The sequence below is a fragment of the Leopardus geoffroyi genome, chromosome A3 (genome assembly GCF_018350155.1).
Source record: "Leopardus geoffroyi isolate Oge1 chromosome A3, O.geoffroyi_Oge1_pat1.0, whole genome shotgun sequence".
NCBI classification, from domain to species: Eukaryota; Metazoa; Chordata; class Mammalia; order Carnivora; family Felidae; genus Leopardus; species Leopardus geoffroyi.
Window position 1 is genome coordinate 138,472,617 of NC_059336.1, and position 26,828 is coordinate 138,499,444.

At 55.2% G+C, this 26,828-nt stretch overlaps 1 protein-coding gene across 4 annotated transcripts in view; it reads left to right on the forward strand.

The window, feature by feature from the left end:
* Nucleotides 1-26,828, forward strand: part of EIPR1 (EARP complex and GARP complex interacting protein 1) — a 123,921-nt gene that overhangs the window by 43,520 nt on the left and 53,573 nt on the right. The window contains exon 1 of one of the 4 annotated variants that reach the window (XM_045447865.1): nt 8,802-8,865. The exons of the other annotated variants lie outside the window; for them this stretch is intronic. Within the exon in view, the coding sequence (XP_045303821.1) occupies nt 8,817-8,865 (49 nt within the window). The 5' untranslated portion in view covers nt 8,802-8,816. Of the gene's footprint in view, nt 1-8,801; nt 8,866-26,828 lie in introns of those variants that run through there. 4 annotated transcript variants of the gene reach the window in all.

A 26,828-nucleotide genomic window follows, 5' to 3' on the forward strand; every position in this document is an offset into this window, starting at 1 on the left:
CAGGCACCCCTGAAATGTTTTTTAAATGTGAAAACGAATCCTTTCCAGAATCCCCAGATGCTTGAAAGTGTGTCGTTTGTACATTCAGTACCTTGTTCCTCTGCTCCCTGGCCTACGTCAGGACTATGAAGTTGCTTTCGTATGAAGTTGATAACGTCGTGAAAAATTTGGGAATTTGCAGTCTCTGAGTGAATTTTCTATTTGATTTTGAAGGGAGAATCTATAAAGAATCTTGCTTTTAGTATCTTACTTACATCAGACCCCTTGACTGTTTACGGGAGCTGGTCTTGGATGGAACGGTATAGCAGGATAAGATCTATATAGATTTCCAAACCCATATCCACTTTCTGGAAAAATCTACACAAGTTACAAAGCCCAGATAATGCATCTAAAAACACACTGTGTGTAGGGAAGAGTTGCTAAAAGATAAGGAATTAATAGTGTTTTTTTTTTTTTTTTTTTCTTCAACGTTTATTTATTTTTGGGACAGAGAGAGACAGAGCATGAATGGGGGAGGGGCAGAGAGAGAGGGAGACACAGAATCGGAAACAGGCTCCAGGCTCTGAGCCATCAGGCCAGAGCCTGACGCGGGGCTCGAACTCACAGACCGCGAGATCGTGACTTGGCTGAAGTCGGATGCTTAACCGACTGCGCCACCCAGGCGCCCCGTGGTTTTTTTTTTTAATCCTCTATATGCCGTTTGAAAATCAGATGAATTTGCGAGTGTAAAACGTAAGACCAACGGGAGTGAAATCCTGGCTTGTTCCTGGCCGTCAGCATGTGAGGTGCTGGAAACCCTTCTGCCTGCACACGGATGGTAGCCTGGTTACAGTCACATGCTAGGTTGCAGTTTTCACAGCACTTGCCACGCTATTTCAGTGTGATATTTCTGGTAATCTTCTGAGTGTAGACATCTTCATGTACCCATTTTATAGATGAGGAAATACAGGTTCAGAGGAATTCATTTGCCTGGAATCTCATAGATAATATACCAGAATCAAAGTTTCCAGAGAAAACTACCATTCCCCCCCGCTGTCCCCAACGATGATTTCTCCTAAGGTGTGGAAAACTTAGACTGATTTGTTAATTTGAAAAAAAATACATATTTTGGGAGGAAAGAATAGAAAATTTAGTAGTGTAACAAAGTTTAATACATAAAAATAATCTTAAAAATTTTTTTTTAACGTTTATTTATTTTTGAGACAGAGACAGAGCATGAACGGGGGAGGGTCAGAGAGAGAGGGAGACACAGAATCTGAAACAGGCTCCAGGCTCTGAGCCGTCAGCACAGAGCCCGACGCGGGGCTCGAACCCACAGACCGCGAGATCATGACCTGAGCCGAAGTCGGCCGCTCAACCAACTGAGCCACCCAGGTGCCCCAAAAATAATCTTTAAATATGTGTGAAATATGAGAGATGTTGTACCCAAGTATAAGTGTGCCCTAAAGATCATACAAACTTACTGTAAAGTTCAGATTCACTTTTATTTTTGAGTCATCAAGACTTTTAAAAGGCTTTGAGGGCAGGGGCATCTGGGTGTCTCAATCAGTTAAGCGTCCGACTTCAGCTCAGGTCACGATCTCACACCCTGTGAGTTTGAGCCCCGCGTCGGGCTCTGTGCTGACGGTTCAGAGCCCGGAGCCTGCTTCAGATTCTGTGTCTCGCTCTCTCTCTGCCCCTTCTCTGCTCATGCTCTATCTCTGTCTCAAAAATAAATAAAAACATTAAATATATTTAAAAAAAGGCTTTGAGGACTTACTGATACTTCTGTACTAACAAGTTAAAAAGGAATGGTTTTTACAATATCTTAAATATCCTATTCTTTGGAAGCCATTTGTGTTTTTTTTAGATTCTAGGGGCGAAGAGATAGCAAACACCTGTTTGCTGTGGTCGGTCCTCACTGCCCCCTGAAACCCTGTTTTCTGCCCCTAGTTCTGCACTGAGCACATACTCCTAATGTCTCAATCACTCCTCACCTCTGCTCTCTGACACAGTGTGGTGATGTGTGGGTTGACACGTGTCACTCAGACAGGGTGGTAGCCGGCTGCTTCTGTCCCCAGAGGGACTGTGTTAAAGACAGAATGTTCCAGTTCAGAGAGTCCCAGGGAGCTTCCCTGACCTCCGTGCAAGCTGCCAGCACGAGGGCGTGCAGCCACACTTACTCAGTCCAGTCCAAGGAACAGATTCGTCCCGAGGTGTCTCTACTGATGCTTTACCCACGTTGCTGTGTGTTTCCTGACCCTGTGTGTGCGTCTCCGTCTGGATTTCCCCTCTTGGTGGTAAGTCGCACAGGCGTTATTAGATGAGCAGGGAGTTGTGAGTCAGTGAGTGAAATCCTCATCCCAGGGGGAGGGATGTGCCTTTTGGGGGTCAGTCCTGGTCCTGGGCAGGCAGCGGCCGTACGCGGGCCCCTCCCTGCCTCTTGTAGGGACGGCACTCTGGACGATGCTTTGGAGGTTGGGTTGTTTTGCCAACAGTGTAGTTGGGTTGTATGTGTGTGTAGTTTTTGTTTTGTCACTTGGCCCATCTTTGTCCTTTGCACCGACCTACTTAGATCATGTGCATTGAAATCTCTGGTGGCTCAGAGCTCAAGCCCAGCATCTTGTTTGTTCTCCTCACTTATCGCTGGTCCTGTTTCTCTCTCCTCGCCTTCTGCGGGCTACTCGAACGTTTTGCAGAATTTCATTTTGATTTATGTACGGTGTTTGTGAATGTACTGTGAGTTTCAGTAGTGTTTGTTCTAGATATTACAGTCTACGTACACGACTTACCAATTCTGCTTTGGAAGACGTCTGGAACCTTTTACTATTAGGCCCCTTTGCCCTTTCGACTTTTCAAATATAATCATCTGAAGTGTTTTCTCTTTATTCACCGATCATCAGATGTGGTGTTTTATATGTAGTTACACGTATATGTGTGTATGTATGTATGCACGTGCCTACACACGTATGTGCATGTGTATATACATATATTGCACACACGTGTGCATATATACACATGTGTGCTTATACGTGTCTGTGTGCGTATATACATATACGGTAAAACCTTAGATTGAGAGTAACTTGTTCTGTGAGTGTTCTGCAAGATGAGTGAACGTTTCTAATACATTTTAACTTGATAAACGAGCAACATTTTGCGATAGGAGTAGTACGTGACACTGAACGGCACATGATCACAAGTGAGCCAGTGGTCTTTCTCCCCCCCCCCCCCCCCCCCCCCCCCCGCTGAGGGATTGTGCGTGATCGTCAATGCAGTGTCACTTTCCTGAAAAATCCTCAAAGGAGGCAAAAGCAAGTGTCACTGAATAGGTCCCTTGTTAAAGTTGCACAAAGAGAAGAAGATTCCATTGAGCTGATAGAGAGCAGTGATTCCGTTAGTGACAGAGAAAGTCATCCTACACACTAACCCTCCCCCTCTCTTGTCTCCCTCCCACCAGCCACGGAGGTTTTGAAAGGTAAGTGCAGGTTATTTGTTTTAATTATTTTTCTTTATATTTTGTATTTTATTTAAATTTTTTTTTTTCAACGTTTATTTATTTTTGGGACAGAGAGAGACAGAGCATGAATGGGGGAGGGGCAGAGAGAGAGGGAGACACAGAATCGGAAACAGGCTCCAGGCTCTGAGCCATCAGCCCAGAGCCTGACGCGGGGCTCGAACTCACGGACCGCGAGATCGTGACCTGGCTGAAGTCGGACGCTTAACCGACTGCGCCACCCAGGCGCCCCTATATTTTGTATTTTTAAAAGTTTGTATTATTTTACCGTATTGTCACCATCATTTTTATATAAATATTTTAGGGTTGTGGAACGGATCATCTGAGTTTCCAGTATTTCTTATGGGGAAATTCACTTTGATATAGAAGTGTTTTGGATTACAAGCATGTTTCTGGAACGAATTATCCTTGCAAACCAAGGTTTTACTATATGTGTGTATATATGTGTTTGTATAAATGCATACATATATATGAGTGTGAATATATACATATGTGCGCACTTACACATATGTATGCGCACATATACGTGTTTGTGCACATATACACATGTATGCACATTGAATATTTTCCAGCCCTGTTCTCCCCACCTGTCCTGAGATGTCACAGATATGAATGTTGGCTCAGCTGTTATCATCCCACAGGTTTCTGAGACTCTGTTTATTTTGTTTTTTACTTCATTTTCTACCCAGCGTTCAAGTTGAGTATTTTCTATTGTTCTGTCTTCAAATTCATTGATTCTTTCCTCTGTCATGTTCATTCTGCTGTTGAACCCATCCACTGAGGGTTGTTTTTTTTTTTTAATTTTGGTTACTGTATTTTTCAGTTGTATGACTTGCATTTGGTTCTTTTTTATATCTTCTCTCCCACTGGTGAGGTTTTCTGTTTTTGTTTTTTTTTGTTTTTTGTTTTTTTTTTATATTGGTTTGGAGTATTGGTTGCTCATTGTAACATTTTTATAATGGCTGCTGTAAAACCCTGTCAGGTAATTCCAGCGTTGCTTCCTCTTGGCACTGGTGTGTGTTGACGGTCTGATTTTCCTGGTGCTTGGGAACTTGTGGATCTTGTTCGAGCAGGCACACAACCCGTCCAGGTCTAGGGAGTGGGTCTTGTCTCACTTCCGCGTGCTGGGGTTCCAGTGACGGTTTTTGGAGCGCTCACAGTGTGTTCTTGGTGCCTCTGGGGCTCCCACTGATCCCTCAGAGGGAATGGGAATTTACAAGCCACGGAGAAGACACTGACAAGGCTGTCTGGATACTGAAATAAAGGAGGGACGTGGGTCAGAACTATCGGATGGTTTTCAGCCTGATTGTAGGAAAGACCGCCTTGGTGTTATCGGTGGTGACAGAAGGCAGGGAGGAAAGATCGCCAGGTTAACTGTCCATCTGGTGCCTTCTCCTTCCCCTTGTTCATTCCTCTCCCTGGGAGGTGCTAGGCCCGAGACTGGGGCCCCAGTTATTAAGTGCGTGGGGGACAGGATGGGGACAGAAAGTGGAATCTCAGTCACCAGAATCACTTAGCTCGGGCTGGTGGGGCAGGCGAGCCTGAGGAGCTCTGGGGTTCACGTCAGCTGTACTTGTCCTGATGGTGCCCTGCTGCACCACGGGCTCTTCCTGGGGCCTCGCAGCCCTGCTGGATCTGCAGGGTCACCTGTCCTCATGCCCTGGGGCTCTTCAGCCGTTTGGGTCTGTCTTTACCTTTGTGCTTGGGGACAGTATACGTTTTCTTACGTCAGAGTTACAGAGTTACAGGATAGGGAAGGTGTGGCCGTCCAGAAGGCTTCATTTTAAACAACAAAAGTGTTTTTGTGACTCATACTTCTAACCATTTTTAAAAATTTGAGTAGACACACAATGTTGTTACATTAGCATCAGGCATGCAGCACAATAATCTGACAGCTCTATACGTTGGGCTGTGACCATCACAAGTGTAGTCATCATCTGTCCCCGTATGACACCGTTACAGTATCGCCGACCGTGTCCCCTGTGCTCTGCCTCTCATCCCCGTGACTCACTCGTTCCATGACCAGAAGCTGTGTCTCCTCCTTCCTTTCACCCGTCTTCCTCCTTCCCCACCCCCATCCCTCTGGCAGCCACCAGTTCGTCCTCTGTACGTAGAGGTCCGATTCTGCTTTTTGTTTGCCCATTCATTTGCTTTGTTTTCTAGATGCACGTATGAGTGAGATCATACGGTTGTCTTTCTCTGACTGACGTATTCCACTTAGCATGATAGGTCCATCCATGTTGTGGCGAATGGCAAGATTTCATTCTTTTTTATGGCCAAGTAATAGTCCACAGTTGTGTGTGTGTGTGTGTGTGTGTGTGTGTGTGTGTGAGCATGTGTATTTATTTATTGATCTCTTTTTCATTCATCAGTCGATGGGCACTTGGGCTGCTTCCGTATCTTGGCCACTGTAAATAATGCTGCAGTAAACATGGGGCTGCAGGTATCTTTTCAAATTAATGGTTTTCATTTTCCTTGGGTAAATACCCAGTAGTGGAATTAATGGATCATAGGGTAGTTCTAATTAAAAAAATTTTTTTTAATGTTTATTTACTTTTGAGAGAGAGAGAGAAGCAGAGCACGAGTGGGGGAGGGGCAGAGAGAGGGAGACACAGAATCCGTAGCAGGCTCCAGGCTCCGAGCCGTCAGCACAGAGCCCGACGCGATTCTCGAACTTACGAACCAGGAGATCGTGACCTGAGCCGAAGTCAGACGCTTAACCCGCTGAGCCACCCAGGTGCCCCAGGGTAGTCCTATCTTTAACTTTTTGAGGAACTCTATACTATTTTCCACAGTGGCTGCACCAATTTGCATTCCTACCAGCAGTTCAAGAGGGTTCCCCTTTCTCTACATCCTCACCAATACCTGTTGTTTCTTGTCTTTTGGATTTAGCCGTTCTGACAGGTGTCAGGTGATACCTCTTCCTGGTCTTGATCTGCATTTCCCTGATGACGAGCGATGTTGAGCATCTTCTCGTGTGTGTTCGCGCCTGGATGTCACCATTAGAAAGTGGTCCATTCAGGTCCTCTGCCCATTTTTAATTTTTTAAAAAAATTGTTTAATAGTTTATTTGTTTTTTGGTGTCGAATTGTATAAGTTCTTTATATATTTAGGGTATTAACCCCTTATTGGGTATCTTGTTTGCAAGTATCTTCTCCCATTCAGGAGGTTGCCATTTTGTTGTGTCGATTTCCTTTGCTGTGTAAAAGCTTTTTATTTTGGTGTAGTGCTAATAGTTGTCTTTTGCTTTGCTGTGAATCACAGTTTTGGTTGATGGGGTTTTAGGATAACTCATCTCTATCATTTAATTCCATGTGATTATATAAGATTTAAAAAATCTTCTTTTAAAAAGTTGGCAAGAACTATTTACTTGGGTCTTATACTTATTTTTAATTATTGTAGCTGTGTTTCTGTGTTGGCTAAGGTCATACTATTTTGAAATAGAATAAAAGCTATTGTCAGATAATATGATGGAATGGTGTACTTAGCCAGCAGAGGGCGAAGCTTTTCTGGGATTCGGAGGCCATGATATTAATCACGTCTCCCATTGTTGTCATTGTGCCTGGGGGAGAAACACTCAGAAGTTACACTGTGGACATCTGACTCTTGTGACTGCTCGTCGTCTTTTGAATAGCCCTCCTATATTGGGGGAAATTCCTAGGTTATTAGCCCCATTTCCCATTATGGGAATAAGAAATCAAGTTTGCAGTTTCCCTGTGACTAGGACCGTGCGTATGACTGAGATGCTGCCAGTCACAGGGGGCCACACGGGACAGCGGTTGGCAGTATGAGTGGCTGCAGATAGCTTTGGGGTGTGGGGGTCATGGTGGCAGCATCGCAGGTGACTTCCAGGTGGTAGTGAGTTCCTGGCACACCGGGAACACGCCAGTGGCCTGAGTGTGACAGCGGCAGCTGTGGGGCGGGCTTCGTGACTGCTGGGTGGGGACTGCACAGCTTTCCTGTCAGGCCAGTGCCTCCGTGTGGTTTCTAGCCCTGCTCCCCAAGGCTTAGGCTTAGGCTGGTCCTCCGGTGTGACCGCCATTCCGGCTCTTTCCCCTGAATCCAAAAATGATCTCTTCATCTGCAGAGGCTGCTTTTGTGGATTGCACCTGAGGTCTGATAGGTACGCACTAGAGGGGGCTGTTTGAGACCCCGAAACTGGGGATCTTTACATAAATTGGCAGTGACCGTGGCCACGTAACATGGGCGGAGTGTGACGGGCGCTGGCGCTGCACTTCTGCCCATGAACGGTGGCAGGCGGCCAGCCACCGGTTAGGGTCCCAGCTCCCGTCCTTGCCTGCGGTCACCCGGCACTCCCTTCCTGTCGACCTCAGTGCCGGCAGGTCTGCTCTTCCCTCTCACTGCTCCCGCGGTACGGATTACTTGTACACTACGTGCCAGAGCCCCTAGCGTCTGGGGCTCCATCCTGACCTTCCGGAAGCTCCCAGCTGTGTGGGGAGGATAGACACTGAGCTGATATCCACCCAAAGTGACATCGCCCCGTGGCAGGTGTTCTGAGGGGCGGGGGGATCAGAGGTTTAATGAGTCCTCAAGGGGCCAGGGGACCCCACTGAGCTCTGCTGACAGCGGCCTCTTTGACAAGGCACAGCCCTCCTGCTCACTGAAGTGTCTCGTTGTTGTCACCGTCCTTTCGCGTAGCGTGTTTTCGCCGACCTCGTTTAGGAGCAGCCTGCTAAAGCGAGTCAGCGCAATGAGAAGTCACACAGGAACGGATGGAGGGACAAAACAGGAAAGCCAGTGGGGTGGAGGAAGGAGACGGCGAAGGCACCGTCCCCGATGTGGAGGACGGAGGCCCCGTGAGCGCTCTGGGACCTGGCGTGTGCCACACGAGCTGAAGACGCGGCGGCCTCCGCTCTGGCCGTCCAGGAAGGCGGGTGTCTTGGTAGAGCGGGGCGGGTGACCCGTGTGGTTCCCAGTGCGTGTGCATGTTGTGTTCACGCCGCGCCGCGGTCTGGTAGGTGTGCAAGAGCATCACCTCTGAAGAAAAGTACGCGCCTTGATTTAATAATACTTTTGTGCTAGAAAATGCTGACCCTCACCTGAGCTGTCACTGACCACGGATCGCCGTGACGAATACAGTGACGGGAGAGTTTGAAATACTTACTGCGAGAATTACCGAAACGCGACTCGGAGACAGGAAGTGAGCACGTGACCGCGGGGCATGGTGGCCGACAGACGTGCTGGACACGGGCCAGGGTGGCCGCGGACCTGCCGGCCGCACCAAACAGCGTCTGCGGCAGAGCGAGGCGCGCCTGGAGTTTCTTCTGAGTAACGTGAAAGGAGATCCTTCTAGAAATTACCAATGAAAACATTCCCAAACCTCAGTTTTCACTCTCTTCTCTGCTTTAAAGGTGAGCTTTCCGTCAGCCAGAGTTTCCCCAGATGTTGGGGCACCGGTACCCTCGTCACACTCAGAGCTGGTGGGGTTCAGGGAGGTTCGCTGTACCGTGTCCAGAAGTTTTCAGATGGCCGAGTCGAGAGTCCTCCTCAAGTCACCGTGGGGTATTCTGCGCGGGGACTTTTGTAAGTTCCTTCCGACTCTGGGGGTTTTGCCGCAGTCTGTGTAGACTCAGGAGGCCCGTGAAGAAGTCCTCTCGGGTTCTGCCCTACTGCGTGGGGTGGTCTCTCCTGCCCCGAGCCTGTGAGGTGGCCCTGGTCAGGGCTAATTAGCGCACCTCTCGCTCCTGGCCTCTTCACCCCGGCTCAGAGAGGGGCGTTTTTCCTTCCCTCGTGTTCCCCGTGGAAACACCTGTCACATCCCACACCGAGTGAGTTTGAGTAGCCAAAGATTTCAAGATTATTATTTTTTTTTTAATAGTTTTTTTTTTTTTTCAACGTTTATTTATTTTTGGGACAGAGAGAGACAGAGCATGAACGGGGGAGGGGCAGAGAGAGAGAGGGAGACACAGAATCTGAAACAGGCTCCAGGCTCTGAGCCATCAGCCCAGAGCCCGACGCGGGGCTCGAACTCACGGACCGCGAGATCGTGACCTGGCTGAAGTCGGACGCTTAACCGACTGCGCCACCCAGGCGCCCCAAAGATTTCAAGATTATTAATCATGCTTTGCCACTTGTGACTTTATTTTTATCTTATCACTTCGTTTCGCCACCCCGAGCTCAGTCTTCGTGTCGAAGGTGAGAAGCTTGAATTGACCGCACGGGGTTATTAGACCAGAAATACTTGCCCCCTAGTTGTTCTGTTTGTAAGCGAACGCAGTGCAGGTGTGCTCACCGGAGCGGCACCACCTGCCACGGTTGGCCCCTGAATTACCAGTGCTGGGCCTGGCTTGGCCCTGACCCGGCAGCCGGCCCTGGGAGAGCCCCCGACATCAGGCATTCGAGTGGCCGCTCCTGTCCGGTTCTCCTCAGAGTTCGAATGCCCGCCAGTGCTTGTGCAGAAGCAGGTGTGGTCTCCACGGCCGCCCACTGACCTCACTGACAATGGACTTGCTAACTCCCGGGGGTGCTTGCAGAGCAAGGCCAACCGTATCATCTTAAACGGAGACGGTAGAGTAGGTCCTGCCCCTCCCGCTGAGTGCGACCTCTGCCGGTCCCCGTCAGCGCCATGCTCAAGACCTTTGGGACCCGTTTGGGATTTGCTTTAAGAACCCGCTTCATTGCTGTCTAAGAAAATTTTTCTCCTGACTTTAGACAGTACGTTTTGGCCCCTGATGACCCTGTCCTGTTTGCTTACCGATCTCATTGGTCATGCTGGATTCTGAGATTTTTGACTATTTTGGAAACTCAAATATACCCTGGAGAACAAGGTCTTACCATGCAGGGTGCACGGAGAACGTTCTGGGATGAGTCTGCAGGCACTTCCACTGCACTTTGGGTTGATAGACTCTGCTCCTTTGTGGTTTGTGACCCACAACATACATCTCTCTGTAGAGCACGTATGTGCTCTGGATGGCAGCTGGTTACAAACACACTGTTGGCTGGTCAGATGTTTCTGCGATTGGGACTTTCTACCTTAGTTCTGCAGGAGACGGATGGTATACAGCTTCTTTTTGTTTGTTTGTTTGTTTCTAGTTGATTTTTTTCCCCCATGGAAACTGGTCCTGGCAAGCAGGGCTATGATAGGGCATTTAGGCAGATATTCAAAGCGCTTTTGATTCCATCTGTGGGAAGTAGTTGAAACAGACACACAGGTTGGAGAGTCTGAGGGGAGGGGCACAGTCCTAGACATCAGTGACACCCAGGCACGTGTTTTCAGCAACAGATTATGAAACATTAGGAGTGCATGAGGGGGTGGGTGCCTGAGTGCCCCCTGTTGAAACTGGGCCAGTAGCTCGAGGAGAGGAGAGGCCAGGAGGTGGGGAGGAGGGAGAAGAGGGAGAGGAGAGGAGAGGAGGGACAGGAGAGGAGAAGAGGCAGGAAGGAGAGGCATCTCTGGAGAGGAGGGGAGGGGAGAGGAGAGGAGGCAGGAAGGAGAGGCATCTCTGGAGAGGAGAGGAGAGGAGGGGACGGGAGAGGAGATGAGAGGAGGTGGGAAGAAGAGGAGAGGAGAGGAGGTGGGAAGAAGAGAGGAGAGGAAGGAGAGGAGATGAGAAGAGGTAGGAAGGAGAGGCATCTCTGGAGAGGAGGGGAGGGGAGGGGAGAGGAGAGGAGGCAGGAAGGAGAGGCATCTGTGGCCAATGTGCCTTGGGGCCGCCAGGCATTCACATGCGTCACCCACTGTCCCGGTTCAGATAGAAAATGCAGGTGCTGCAGGGATCACATCACGGTCCCTCCAACAGACCGAATAGGACGCTGGACTTCTGGCATTTGTAAACCACCTCAGCGCCATCCAGGACGTTCGCTTTGCAGCGTGCAATGGGGAGGTTAGGCGCAGCGGTACGAATTCGATGGTTCCGACCTATAAAAACGGCAGTTCCGCGTGGCTCCGGCTGTTGAGGCCGCGATCCGGCCACGCCTGCCCAGCGGCGTCGCCACGCTTTGCCGCGCCGCCGCCTCCTTTCCGGCGCTGGAGATCCGGAGGCCTTGCGGGGAAAGGCGCCGCGGAGGCCGTGGCATCCGATCCTCCACGGCGTGTTTGCGGGTGGCCGGCATCGCCACCAGCAAGTGCCGTGGCAGAGTGGGGGCCCGGGTCCTTTCCGTCCCCGCTCTAGAAGCCGGCGCTCAGGGGGAGCTCGACGGCTCGTCCCCGGGAGGGGCACTGCTGGCCGGGCGACATCTTGAGGGCAGACCGTCAGGATGTCTGTCGGCTGTGACCTGACCGACCCGGGGGGAGCGGTAGCGGGCACGTGACCGCGCCCCGCGTGCGCAGGGGGCGGGTCTCGTTCTGACGCGCGAACGTAACCGCAGATGGTGGCTTTAGCGGCTCCGTGAGAGTCAGCAGTGTCATCTGCCTGTGAAACAGAAAGCTCATAGGATCTTTGGGCTCTACTCTACGAGGCCCTGCACGTAATGGGAAATACTTGGTCGGGTCACATCTGCCTGCAGCTGTCCGTGTCAGAGGAGCGCTGTCCGCCCGCCCGCGCGGCGAAGCGCCACACGGGAAGGCGGGCAAGCCTGGGAGGCTGGCGGAGAGAAGATTCCGGAAAACCCCGTGAGGGTAGCCTGGGGCGGATGCCGATGCGGCCTCGCGGCACCCGGCTGCCTGCCGGCCGCCTGCTCTTGGTGAACAATGAGAACGGGGGCTGTCACTGCGGGGAAGGGCTGTTCAGAGAGGACTGGCGTTTCTTCCCAGACCCGGGGTGCGGTGGCGGAGGGAGCCGTGTGCCCTGGCTTCAGTGACATCCTCTGCGAGGACGCGCCCAGCTCTCCATGAAGCTGCCCCAGGGCAGTGCGCTGCCCCACGTGGGATGCATCCGTGCGGACCTCGGGGTGCCCTCATGGGAGAGGGCGGGGCTGCCCACCTTGTGGGGTTGGATGGAGTGTGCTGGTTGGGGGTCCCCTTTCCCTGCAGGAGAGAGAGCGTTGGAGGCGTTGGCCCCTGCCTGCCATTATTCAGTCACAGTGTCACGCAGAGACACCTGAGGGCGCTCCCAGGAGAGCAGATCCAGGAGCCCGTGAAGGTACATGGCGACCTGGACTGTGACTGTGGTGGCCCTGAGTGTCAGCGGGAACCAGTCTGCAAACACCGCCAGGACCGTGGGACCGAGGGTGGGACCGGGGTGATTTTGGGAGCCATGCGTTGGTCCACGTACGTCAGTGTTGTCTCCTGGGACGCGGCAGGGCAAGCAGTAGATGTCAGCAGGACCGGTGCCCCACGCCAGCCACCCGTTAAACCGTGACACCTGGTGCAGACCAGTGATTTGAAAACTTTCTTTTTTAAAGCCACAGAACCTATTTTTTCCTGTTGCAGGAAACCCCGGCCCATAACACGGCTGAGACCGGAGCCGCCGATCTCTGCCGACAGCGTCTGTTAGGGGTGAGGGGATCGGACAGCGAATGGAGCGAGACACTGGAAAGTTTTCCATGGGTCACCGCCGTCTGGAGCGGGCGACGACTCAGCATTGCTCACCGCTCTGCTCCCCACGTTCAAAAGGGCCTGGCGCATAGTAAGCACCGAAAACATTTGTTGGGTGTAGTGAATCAGCAAACGCACGAAGGGTCTGTCCTGGCTCTACTTAAAACGAAGCAAAACCTTTTCATAGTCTAGGACAGCAGCAAACCAGAGAGCTAATGGGTTAAATCGGGCCCACTGCCTGGTCTCATCGATCAAGTTCTGTTGCCACACAGCCGCACTCACGTGGCATCACGGCTGTCCTCGTGATGAAATGTCACGTTGGAGTCATCGCAACAGGGACCGTATGGCCCCCGAAGCTAAAGATGTTGACTGTCTGGCCCTTCATGGGAAGTTTGTTGTCCCTGGATTAGGAAACGGGAGAAGGTCTGGTGCCTCCTCGTGAGGCTGGGCCGGGAGGTCGTCCGGTGGCTCACCGCACGACGGCACTGTCCGACAGGGACGAGACTTCAGTAACCAGCTAGCCTACATCCCTTCTGTCGTTGCTCATTGAACGCTTACTGTTTACCAGGCTCTGCTCAGCTTCCGTCTCCGTGAGCGTGTGATAACAGGTGGAGTCTCTTGGCCCGCGGATGAGGAGCGCGAGGCTGTGACTGTGCCACTCGTGGCTGTGGGTCTAGGGCCTCAGTCTTAGCGCACGTGGCTCTCGGGTCAGTGGTTTCTGCACATCCTCTCCTTCCTTTCCAACGCCCTCCTTTCCGGTCACCCCCACCACCTTTATTCACTTAGCGGCTCCATCCAACGCCCAGTGAGGGGTGTCTCTTCACTTGGGCTCCGCCGGTCCTTCCTGTACAATTACACGTACATGGTGAACTCCCAGCGTGTGCCACCCCGGCCCAGACACTGGAGCCACGAGGGACGAGTGAGGCCCCCCTGGTGCCGTGTCCAGGATCGTGAACACTGAGGGGTGTTGCACTACCCCTGGGGATGCCGCGAGAGAGAGAGATTCTCCCTGCTACCGCCTGCCCTCAGTTGTGCTGGGAGAGGCTGAAGGTGTCATCTGAGGTAGGAGACAAAGTCGGCTCCCAGTTGGAAGTCCCCCAGGATGGCAAGTCAGAGGCAGTGAGGGGCTGGGACCCAGACGTTGGAGATGGAAGAAAGGTCAAAGCCCTGGGGTCCATGCAAAGGAAGGACGACTGGAATGGGCTGGATGGAGGGCGTGGGTGTGCAGGGGGAGGAGGGCGGGGGGAGGGTGTGAGGGCAGAGGGCAGGATGGAATCCAGGCCTTGGACAGACCCAGGTGAACAAGGTCACCTCGACTGGTTGAGAGCAGTGACCCAGTTACAATGATCCGTCTCGTGTTTGGTGCTAGACCCATGGAAAAGTCATCATCATACAGTAAAACTCGCTTCTACTTCTCCTTTTAAAAGTATTTCTTAGATGTTTGCTGTTTATAATGAATTGCTTATTAAACGTTTAAAGTGGAGGAGTGAAAAGAGCGTTTGCACCGTGGGTATCATCAGAGCACTAGTGCGGTTGGTACCTGTTCCCGAGTTGGAGTCTGTGCCGCTGAAGTGGCCCCGGTTCCACTGCATTAAGTTCAGAGAAGGCGCATCTCACCGAGCGGCCGGCGTGCTGTCTGTCGCTCGCCCTGCGCTAAAGCAGACCTGGACGCTCGTGGATGATGGCGTCCTGGGCAAGAGTCAGAGTTGCCCATAGTGAAGTTGAAGACCTGAACACGGCCTTAAATGGCAGCTGGTGTTTCCTGAGCTGGGGGAGGGAGGGGGGTGTTCCTGGGTGGCACTAAGAAAGTTCCCGCGTGGGATGCCCGCCACTGTGGCCTGTGCGCCAGGGGCACCACAGCGAGCATGGGCAGGGCCCAGCAGAGACCACGGAGGTGCCCACAGCAGCCAGCCCCACAGCTCCCGCGGACCAGGCGGACGGCAGGCCATGTGTCTGCTTGTCTCCTCTGAGCCCCCAGAGCACGTGGCCTTGCGGTGACAAGGGTAGCCAGGGGGCCCTCCAGTGAGCCCTGCCAGCCGGGGCCACCGCGCCTTTCGCCGTGCGTCCCATGACCCGTCCCGGGATGGACGCTGGTGTGACGCTCGCTCACAGGGCCATCAGCAATCTCTGAGCCCGCGTCAGTGGGCGGATGACGCCTCCAGGCTGTGGCTGTGGTGGTACGGTTTGTCCACGGTGGCATCTGGGAGGCAGTGGGCGACAAAGGGAACGCGGAAGGCCTGGGAAGGCTGGTGCAGCCGAGGGCGGCTTTTGTTAGCCCGCGGGCCCGTGTTTGGCCTGGAAGGGTTCACACTGCTGGTTCAGCATGCCTCGTTTACTGTGAAAAAGCGATTCTCGTGTTTTGTCGCTTTTTCGTTTTTTCCCCAACTAATGGCATGGTTTTTTCCAGACCCAGCCACCAGGGTTTCTATTTAGTTTTAGTCTTTTTGACAAAACATCTCCCCGTCCATCTCTGCCTCATATTTTATTAGTTTTGGTAAGAGTCGAATCTTTGTCCTGACCCGTTTGGCTGCTACTACAAAATACCGCAGACTGGCTTGCCTACAAACAACAGACACGTGTTTCTCATAGTTCTGGAGGCTGGAGCCCGAATCAGGGCCTGTTCAGTGTCTGGCGAGAGCCCCCTCCTGGCTCATAGGTGGCTGTGGTCAGATGGTAAAGGGCTGGTGAGCACCCTGGCGTGTCTCCTACACGGGCTCTGAACCCATCATGAGGGTGGAGCCCTGCCTTCCCGAAGGCCCCACCTTCAGGAACCCCAGGGGTTCGGGTTTCACTTGGAGCCCCCTTCCCCCCCCCCCCCCCCCACGGTGGCGAGAGAGGCCGTCTTGCAGTCCTGTGTTTGCTGTGCTCTCACAGCTCAGGGCTGTTAGGAGGTCCTCACCTGTCCATCCTAGGCTGGCCTGGGAGGAAGTGTGGGACACAGATGTGAGAGCCAGATGCACCTGGGTCTGAGTCCCAGCTCTCTGTGGGTCCAGTGACCTTGGGGCAGACCTTCGGCTCTCTGAGGTACAGGTTCTCACCATTTGTAAGAGGGTGGTAGCACCTGCTTGGGGAGGTTGTGATAGGATTAAAGAGGTTCGTGCATGAGGTGCGCACAGTAGGCCAGCTGTGAACAGGAGGCACGGCAGTCCCCGTCACCATCGTAAGAGACATGAGTCTGGAACATAGGAGGCGCGTGACCGTCACTGGATGGTTGGTTTACAGAGCATGCCTGGAGATGACGAGCCACTGACATAAAGTGAATGACAGGCCCTCCAGCTGGCCACGTGCTAGGATCGCTCGAGTTCCTTGTAGATGTCCCTGTCCCTGGGCCTCACCTTGAGTTAGACGTTTTCCAATAGCGTGCTGGCATTAGGAGTTTTAGACCATCCCTGAGTGATTTTAGCAGGTGGCCAGAATTGTGACTGTTGACCTAAGTCCCTCTGCAGAGAGCGGGACACAGGGTCCCCCAGGCCACCGTGTTGTCCAGCAGTGGATACCTGGGATGATGCCCCTGTGATGGCCCAAGGACGAGGGCGCAGACAGGCTTTGGCGTCCGGCTGAGTTCCATCTGAACCCCGACTGCCACTTTATAGCCGTGGGACATTGTGGGCAGTGACTGTGTCAGCCACCCTGTGTAATATCCAACTCCAGGGGAGTCTGGAAGGTGGCTGACGCTCTAGAACATTGGTTTTGCTCTTTATAAAATGATAGCACCCCGGTATAAAATATAGTACGCCGCAGATCTGTTGTGTCCATTAGATGAGAGAAGGCTTGGAAGGTTCCTGGTCCAGCTCCTAACACTCATTCCTTCGCTGGGTCACCCCTGTATACTAAATGCTAAATATGCACTCATGCTGATTGCTTTTAAAACCATCGTCTTAGCAGGTATTTAGATAAAACTGGTTTAAAAAATATGACATAGCCTATTTTTTGTAATATAATTTTGATCTACATCATAATGCGTTTAGCAAGCAGCCATCTTTCCTAGATCCTTTTTGAAAGGAGATAGGTTATAAATTATAAATATTCAATGCCTAGCAGAATCTGATACAGAGAAGGCATTCAGGTATGTAATGAACTGTGTACTATTCACATAAGATGGCATCCCATTTTGCATCGATGTGAATTCTAATTACAAAAAAATTGAATTCTTGACCTCCAAGTGACTGTGATCCTACTTGAGCGGTGTCTCCTCACCCCTCGCCGTCCCTCACTGCTGTGGGCACTGGTGCTGAGGTGGGGGGGGGGCTCACGTCCAGGTGGGGGCTGGTGTCCAGTGGGGGCTGGCGCTCGGGGGACTGGCATTCCGACGTGGCCAGAGGCGTGTTCTGCAGCGTGGAGACCTGGTGTCAGGGCCACCAGGTGTCCTCGTCGACGCCAGAACTGGGGAATCTCTCAGGAACTTGGGCAGAAGCTGAAGTGTAAGCCTGTTCCCTTCCTGATGAGAAAACAGAGGGGCGGATCCCAGAGCGTGAAGTTCACCTGCTCTCTCTGGCCTGCCTGTAGCCTTGGGAGAAATGGCAGGTTTGCTCTGTGTCCTTCCTGCTTTGGTCAGGCAGACACAGAAGCCCGTCTGACCTGCTGACACTTGTGATTTGGTGGCAGTTGGTCTGGCCCATCAGAGGAGGGCCTGTGGGAGTCACGCCCCCTGTTCACCACTCCCTCCCTGTCCCGCAGGCCGCTGCCCGCTCTCACCGGAGGGACTCGCGCTCCGTGTCCCAGTGTGCCCGCCCTCAGCTGTCCGTTTCCTCCTGCCCCCGTCACTTTCCTCCCCGGGGAGCCCCGGGACACCTTCAGTTCACCGCAGAGACCGAGTTGGGATTAATAACCTTTAGGAAACATTCCTAAATAAGCGTCAGGGTGCAGTTGACTGCTGTGGCCAAGTCTCAGGGGGAAAGATTTTCTCCTCACCGTGGTTCCCGGGAACATTTGATTCCCTACGTTGTAATCTCTACACCCAACCTCCCGTCACGTTTCAGCGGTAAAATAGCACCTTTAAAAGGGATCGTGAACTTGTGTCCTTTTGCGTTTCAACAGTCTCTCGCGTTCTTCACATGACGTGTCGTGCTTACTCAGCATCTGTCTCTGAGCATTCGCTGCACGCCAGGCACCACTGAGGACCTGGGGGCGCGGCCGTGAACCAGACGGGGGCCCTTGCGGGGCTGCGGGAGTAGCGGGGCAGTGCGTCAGCGTAAATGCGGTCTCTGGTGAAGGAAAGCGTTAGGAGAACAGACTAAAGCAAGTGCCGGGGTGGAGACTGAGCGGGCGGGGCGCTGACCGCCTGGGACGGACTCGTTTGAGGAAGTGCGATTTGAGTGCCTGCAGAGGAGGGGAGAACGAGAGTGCGTGACAGTGTGCGTGTGCACATGCTGTGAGGGCGTGCGCGTGTGCTGTGGGTGAGGGTGTGCACGTGCCGCGTGAATGAGGGTATGTGTGCGTGCACATGTGCGAGCGTGATTATGATTGAGGAGGTATATGCAAGGACTCCATGTGTGCACGTGCTGTGTGTGAATAAGTGTGTGTAGGGGCACCTGGGTGGCTCAGTCAGTTGAGCGGCCGACTTCAGCTCAGGTCATGAATTCGCGGTCCGTGAGTTCGAGCCCCACATCGGGCTCTGTGCTGACAGCTCGGAGCCTGGATCATGTTTCAGATTCTGTGTCTCCTTCTCTCTGACCCTCCCCCATTCATGCTCTGTCTCTCTCTGTCTCAAAAATAAATAAACATTAAAAAAAAAAAAAAAAAAAAAATTAAAAAAAAAAAAAAAAATAAGTGTGTGTACGCACCAAGTGTGTGGGAGAAAGTCCGTACACGAGCTGCGTGTGTGTGAGAGAACGTGTGCGTGTGCTACGAGTGTGTGAATACGTGTCGAGTGTGCACTGGGTGCAGGAGAGTGCGCACACGTGCTGCGTGTGTGTGTGTGCATGCACGTGTGTGTGTGTGCGTGTGCGCCCCGTGGTAAGATGCGGGGGGGTCGCCTCTCAGGAGGAGGAGCCGGCTCGGGGTCTGGCCTGGGCCGCGTGAGGCGAGTCGGAGTGTGGGTGGCAGACAGCTGGCGCCCCGAGAGCGAAGAGGAGGCAGGCTGGTGTGAGAGGCGGGGGGTCGGCCCACGGGCCCTGGTCCCGAGGAGGGAGCAAGTGTGGAGGTGGAGGGGCGAGGGCCGACCGTCCGCCCGGGCTTTTCCGCCCCCGGGGTGTAGCCGCCACCGGCTTGGGCGTGCAGGACAAAGGTTGCCATCTGGGGGGCGGCCAGCCCGTAGAGGATGCCCCCGGGGCCTGTGTGGGCAGGGGACCAGTGGTGTGGGGTCAGGTGGGGAGCGAGCTCTAGAGAGAAGGCAGGCCGGAGACAGAGCAAAGCCGTGGCGGGGCCGTGGAGGACTGTGGGGCAGAGCTGTGGTCAGCAGCGCCTGTGAGGGCACGCAGCACTCCGGGCACATGGGGATGTCCACCGCGACGCGGGTGGACCCATCTCGTCTCTGGAGATGGGTCGCAGACGGGACACGCAGGTGTGAACCACGCGTGCTGCCCCTGGGCCGGCGGGGTGACGGGAGCCTGGCTGAGGGCAGGAAGCACCACGGGGGCCTCAGAGCCGAGGGGCTCACCTTGGGACGTGATAGAGAAGAGGGGCCACGTCCGGAGGGAGCCAGCACAGAGCAGGGAGCAGGCGGGGTGCGCTGGGTGGGGGAGAGAGGACCCGGGTCACTTGGGACTGGGCCGCCTTGCCATCACTCGCCCCACTCTCAGTTCTTGCCGTTGGCCGGCAGGCGTCTTGGGGTCCCTGGGTCCCATCGCCCAGCCCTGTCTGCACAGAGAGGGAGAACGTTGTAAGGCTGGTGTTCTTGTTGTGCAACTGTACGAGGAAACCCAGATAGAAGAACACGGTGACCCAGGGGTCACTGAGAAAGGAGGGCCCTGCAGACAAGGAGGGAAGTAGGCGGTCTGCCAGGTGGTGCGCCTGTCCTTGGCCCCTCGCCCAGAACCCGTGGGGACACTAACAGAGCAGTACAGCCGAGGAGGACGGTGAAGCGGGTGACCGAAGCTCGGGAAAGCCAGGCGGTGCCTGAGAGCCGTGGATTTGCAGCCCGACCTTGTGACCGAAGGGGATCCTGAAAGAGTGCCCCGCCCCCGCGGGCAGGAGGGTGGCATCCGAGTTCCGTGTGGCCTAGGACACAGCACGTCCAGGCTCCTTGAGGGCGGGGCCGCGTTGACCCTGCTGGCCGTGAATATTGGCGAGAGCCCCTCCCAGCCCGTCCTGGGAAGCACTGGCTGGGCCGGAATCTCGTTGAGGAAGCCCCCTCCCCACAGGCTCCCAGAAAGGCACATCCTGGTTCCGTGCTTTGGAGAAGACGCGTCTGTTTCCCCAGGTCGGGTGCAGAGGTGAACGTGTGCCCTCACGATGCTGCAGTCTGGTCGTGCTCTCGGCCACCAGCTCTGCTCTGAGACGGTTCCAAGGTGGCTCTGTCCGCCGGGATCTGCACGTTTGCTCTCGAGTCAAGCGGCCGACATCCCTGGCTGACAGGTCCAGCGCAGACGCCTGAGGAGCCCTGGGGGGGGGGGGGGGAGGAGCAGCATGGTCCAGCCCGCTCTGTTCTCCCGAGGCCCGCGTGGAGGCCTGGCTCTGTGATGGAGAGTACTTCCTGTGTCTTGTTCGTGGTGCCCTCCACCACCGATGCTGCTATGGCGTGGTGCTGCCTGGCAGAGAGCAGGACCACCCTCCCGGCCCCTGCGCCCACCGCACGGTGGAGGCACCTTCCTCGGCTGTCCGCTTTGGCATTTGACGGTGATCTCTTGGTCCTCTGGTAACTTTCCAAGGAGTTCGCCGATTAAGTGAAATTTCAGAAGCTAGTAAGTGGCCTCCAAAGCATGCTTAAGATTTAGTATTTGAATTGCCTTTTTGTTTTTTGATGAGACAGTGACCTGTATTTCGGGGGCCTCTGTCCCCAGTTAGCAGAAGTGGAAGGTGAAAAACCCCATCTCTCGCTCTCCATCGAGAGAGCCGGAAGACAGAAATAAAAGCCGTGTTTCAGGGTCACGGCTGCCCCCTCCTCCTCTCTGCCGCCTCCCCCTGGGCACCGACTCCTCACTGTCCACGTTCATCGTCTCCCCTGATTCTCGGTCCGTCCCAAACACGCGCCAGCCTGGGGTGGGGGAAGAGCACCACACTCTGGCCAGAAAGCCTCGCCTAGGAACGGCGGCCGAGCAGTCGGCTAGGAGCCCATACGCACCTGTCCGTGACCGCCCCCTCCCCCCACCAACCCGTCCGGGCCGCTTCGCAGAAACGCAGAACGGTTCTGGGTGAAAAGAAACACAAAAGACGGAGGAGTGGTGCGAGGAGGCAGTGCGGTGGGGCGTCGGGGGAGAGGCGGGTTCAAACGGACGGGGCTTGAGCGGGGACACGGGGGAGGGACGGAAGTCGTCCGTGCTTCCCTGCTTGCATCCCTGCGGGAGCGGCCTCCGGGTCTTGCCTTCCCCTTAGGAGACAGAGAGCCTGACTGCGCGTGGGCACTCAGGGGACCGGTGGCTACCAGAGCGTGTGACCACCGGCGTTGGTCCGTCCGTCTTTCCGCCGCGACCGCGGGTGCGTGCTGTATGCTAGGCAAGTGTCTTGATGCTGGGAAAACAGGAGTCGCGTTATCTAGACCCCCTGCCCACCTGGGGCCCACCTGGGGCCCACCTGGGGCTTTCGGCGGAAGCAGGTCAGCGCGTCTTCCCTCGCAGGCTCTCCGCGCAGCCCCTGCTCATCAGGCCCAGGGCAGAGGCCGTGGTTCTGGAGTCAGGGCGGGGCCAGGTCTGCCCCTGGCTGTGTGCGCCCTGGGGCAGGCGGACACAGAGGTCCCTGCTGGCATGTGGTCTGGGGGGTTCTGGGGCCTGTCCTCTGCACAGCTCTCTGGGAGGCTCAAGGGAGTATCGGGCATCCCTGCCCCCGAGGCCACATCGCCTTCTATATGCGGCATTTCCAGAGTCACGCACCAGATGCCCCTCACCCCTAGGTGTCCCCATGTCCCCAGGACACAGTGGGTAGGACAGCCTCCTGGACGGTCTTTGTCCTGCTGCTTCTGTGGGCCTCTCCTGGGCTTTCTGCATCTTAGCATCCGGCAGCTGGAGGTTAACGGCGACCGTGTCCGCCGTGAGCCGTGTGCACGTGGCTGTCGTAACGGCAGCGGTTGTAAGATACCCTTTGCCTTATACATGGGTTGAGTCTGCTTGGTAAGAACAAGGCTCTGCGGAGCACGTGGGTTCTCGGGTCCGGAGTCAGGCACGTTGGGATTGGCTCCTTCCTGCTCCCTAACGCCTGGTGCTGGGCGGCTGGGTCTGGGAAGATGGAGGGGGGCTCCCGGGAAGGCTGGTTACCGCCCCGTGTCGTGGCTGCAGGTGGCCGTTGGCGGGGAAGACTTGAACGGCAGCAGCTAGAACACGCTCCCCTGGCCTTTTGCCGTGGCTCTTGGCTTCCTCAGGCCACGACATGGGGTTCCCAGGGGAGACAACCACGAGCGGCCAGCCTCTGAGGGCCGTGGCCGTGGCTTAAGTGTGGTCGCGGGAGCCTGGCCTCCTTGTGGCGGGCCGCTCCCTTTCTGTTTCAGGGCTCTACGGTCCTGAAAGGCAAGCGCGTTGGAGCCCTTGGTCCCCGATGCTGGGCGCGAGGGCCCCGCGTCCTGACTGAGCAGAGGCTGACGTGGTGTTGGCCAGCGCAGGTCAGCGGTGGAGGCCCTGCCTCCCCGCCCTGCACGGGGCCGTCTGGCGTCGGGGGCTCCGGCTCCGTCGTCTGCCCGAGCTCCCCCTCCAGGGCTTGCCCCTCGGTGTGGTTGGACCGCCCCGTCCCCTCTCCTGGTCGTCTTCTGAGCTGCCGTTTGGCACCCTGCCTGCAGCGGACAGGAAGTCGGCAGCGGGGGCCACGGTCGCGCCCACCCAGGAGGCCCGCTGGTGGACTGCATGGGAGGTAGGGCTTGTCCTTTCCAGGGTCGCTCCTGGCGTGGAGAATCCCGGTGCGTTTGACCAGCTCTGTGTCGGCGGACACTTATTTTCAGTATTTTGCTCCACAAGCAAAGCTGTATTGGAAATCTATACGTACACGTCTTTTGTTCCGTCTGGGTTTTTGTTTTGGAAGAATTTCCCCAGGAAGACACGCCGGGTCTCTAGGTATCTGCCAGCAGCCCTGCCAGCCCCTCGGTCTCTCCATGGCGGGGTTGCGGGACTCACCCCCCCACCCCCACCGTTTCCCACCCTATCCCCCTCCCCCACAGCCACTGTTCCTGCTTCTCACTCCTGCCACCTGTGCTCAGGCTGCTCATCCCTGCAGATCGGGCCCGGCTGCTGTGTTCCCATCCTGCTGCTTGGGCTGAGGGGAGCCACCACCTGGGTGTCACCTGCAGTTGGGGGACAGAGCTCAGGAGGGGCTCCCATCCAGAGGTGACACACTCTTACAGCACGCTGGCCAGCGAGCAGTGGCTCCCCCCGGCCACCAAGGCCCCTCTCAGGAAGGAGAACCCGTGAGCAGCACTGGAGAGGGGAAGACAAAGAAACCAGAAAGCCACGGGGCGGGTGCAGAAAGGGAGCAGAAGAGGCAGGGCTCGCGGGAGCCCGGGGGTCCCCAAGAGCCAGGTTAGGACAGAGAGCATGTGATGACAGACAGGGCAAGAGAAAGGGCGTACAGGCGGGCGCGTCCGCGTGCGTGCCGGCACGTCCACACCCCTGATGGCAGCACCGGGGGGACAGGAGGCGGGAGCTTGCGCTCGCTGGTCCCGTGTGGTGACATCTAGGTCTTTGCCTGCTCAGGCTCGCCCGCGGAGGAGATGTCACTCCAATGCCGTTGATGGGAAACTCTTCCCCAGGATCACAGAGTAGCTAAGCCAGACCCAGGATTCAAACTTGGCTCTTCCAGCTGCAGAGTCCGTCTTCCCCGTCGCGTGGTCCCTTAGCTCAGTTCCCTGTGCAGCGCCAGTGCGTGGCTGTGTCTTGGCAGGCCTGCGGTGGTCAGGTGTGGAGGAGACGGTGTTACCTGGGGACACGCGGCACGCACACACAGTGAGCTCCCCGCCCACGCCCCGGGCCCCCCGTCCTGAGCCTGTGGCAGCTGTCATGGGAAGACTGCCTGTGTCGACCACCCTCAGCCCCTGTGGAGTTTGTAGAGATGGGAGCACCTGAAGGCGTCAAATGAAAGGTGTGTAAATACCGAAAATGTCATTAAGTCCCCCAAGTAACTTGGGTTTTTTTGCATTTCACGGGGAGACCCAGAATTTCAAAACGGTTGCCCTCTGCATTTGAAAGGGATTGGTGATCAAATAGATACGTTTAAAATGAGTCTTTTACTTTTGTGCCTTCAGCAATCACCCCCACCCTCTTCCTGTACTTTAAGCCATTTTAAGTGAAATAAAGAGAGGAAAGAAAAGGTGACAGCGAGTGCAAGGATGGGTCTTGGCGGGGCTGCAGGGCTGTGCCCTCATGTTCAGTCGGCCAGAGCTGTTAATTGGGGCACATCCCCGGGACGCCTCTCCGTCCACTGCGTGTTCTCTGGGTGGGTGCAGGATGGCGCGCTCATTAGGGAGGCAGTGGGATAAGCCCGGTCGTCGGCGGGGAGAGTGAAGCTTCTGGAACTGGCTCGCCATCCCCGCCACACGCACTAATGGGCACCAGCTGGGCTTCCCCGCGCACAGCGGCGGCCGTGGAGGCGGCAGAGGCCTCCGTGCCCACTCGAGCACACACTTCAGTGGCCGTTCCCTGGGCAACGGCGTCTCGCAGCCAGCTGGCTCTGCCCCCAAGCCCATCAAAGCGCACACCCGCCAGGAGCCGGCGCTGTGCCCGCCGCCGTCTGCGGGCTCTGATGTCGGAGCATTTGCAGCCGGGTTTCAGGGTTAAACATGAGGGAACGAACCGGAGGACTCAATAGTCAGGGGCCGCAGTTGAGGGGGTGTGGAGGTGTGCACGAGGTGGGTGGGAGGGAGGGAATGTAGCCGGTCACATTTCGTGTCCGCTCCAGACGAAAGGTGGAGGGGACGGCTTCCCTCGTTTGTCTAGGGTGAGAGGAAGTGTGGCCAAGAACAGCCTTTAGCCACGTCCAGGGTTGTGCGAGCTGCTGTCGGCGGGCCTGGGGCCACGTGGTGGCTCTGTGGGGAGGGGGCTCCCTGGCAGGGGTGCAGGAGCCTAGAGTGGTCGCGCAGATCCAGCGCGGGCTCACGGGGTCGTGGTGTTTGTGGGGTTTGCCCACAAATTTCCGTGAACTAACCTAGTTGACTTGGCTGGGATTTCCCCCTTCCAGCGTGGCTGTGCCCACTGGGCCTCACCGGTCATGTCTTCTGCGATATTGAACACAAAATTCCCATTTTTTGAGCTCTCCACCTTTTAAAGCATTCTGGTGTTTAGATTTGGCCTTTCCATCTGACACGGACTGAATTTAATGAGTACAAGATTCTCTGGTGTTTAACATGGGGGCTCTGCACATGTCATAGAGGCTTTGGTTTGTTTTTAAGTTTATTTATTTATTTTGAGTGAGAGAGAGAGTGAGAGAGAGAGACCGCGGGAGGGGCAGAGAAAGAGAATCCCAAGCAGGCTCCGAACTGTCAGTTCAGAGCCTGACTCGGGGCTTGAACTCATGAACTGAGAGATCATGACCTGAGCTGAAACCAAGAGTGGGGCATTTAACCGGCCGAGCCACCCAGGTGCCCCGAGGCTTTGGTTTTAATCTTTCATTTCTGTTGAAAGATTTTTGTTTCTGTTTTTTTTTTTTTTCCTCTTTTTCTGACCCATCTGTAGGAATTTGAAATAATCACAATTACATTTGAAAAGATATGACAAATTCAAATAGTTTGTTTTGGAATCGGGTTTCAGCATAGGACTTTAATTTCCAGGGTTGGGGCAAGTAAAGATCGGAGCCGTTAAGCGTTGAGTGTTGTAACTTCACGAAAGTAGGTTCTGCTCTTGCATTGGCCACCCAAGAGAACTTTTGTGAGACACGGAAAGATCACGTTCACCATGCACGTGGCTCCTAGGAATGGCTTGGGGGCACACAGTGGGACCACAGCAACCCGGAACCCAGAAGGGCCCTTGCAGACAGCAGGGAGCACGTGAGCTTAGCATGTGGCCCTGGCGCAGAGCTGTGCTGGATTTGTCTGAGGGGCTGGGGGGAGCACGTCTGGTGGCTTTGCTGAGCGCCCGAGCGCCGTTGCACTCAAGGAGCCAGGTGGCCTCCCACGAGGGCTTGCTGCCTAATAGAGAAGTCAGATGGGACATTTGCGCTGATTTGGAAGGGCCAGCCGACTTCCCCAGCAAGCGGCTGCTGACCTTTGCTGCCTACCAGGCAGGTGCGGTGGTGAGTCAGGCAGCCACAGCCCGGCCGTCCTGGAGCTCAGGTTCCATCAGGGGAGTGAGCCAGCCACACACGAGGAAGGACAGGCAGGCGAGTCAGTGCTGGGCCAGCCGAATGTCCGTCCGTCGGTGGCCCACCGACTCCTCGTCCTCGGCACGTAGCAGGACGACCCTGAGAGGTGCCGCCTGGGGCGGCGTGGGGAGGGGAGGGACGCACAGGTGGGTGGCTGGTTCAGCCTGCGTGCAGCAGGGGAAATGCGTGCTTATCCGTAGACGCGGGTAAGAAAGGCACAGAACGCACGCAGGGGCGGTGGAGGAGGGCGCTCTGCGAATGCTGTCGTACCAAAGTGGCGGATAACATGGGAAGAAAACGTGTTGCAGTGATGGCTGGCTTCTTCCTCGTTACCACCACCCCCTCCCGGCCAAAGGCGAAACACCAGAAGCTAGAGAGTGGACCAGAGCACTTCCTGTCCTGGTCCAGGGTGATTCCTACAGAAGGTGAGCCAGGGTGGGCTACAGGGAACGGGTCACGGTGTGTTTCCTTTCTGCTCCTCCTGGACACTTAGCCGACGAGCCGCAGGCTGCCTGTGACAACTCGTGAGCT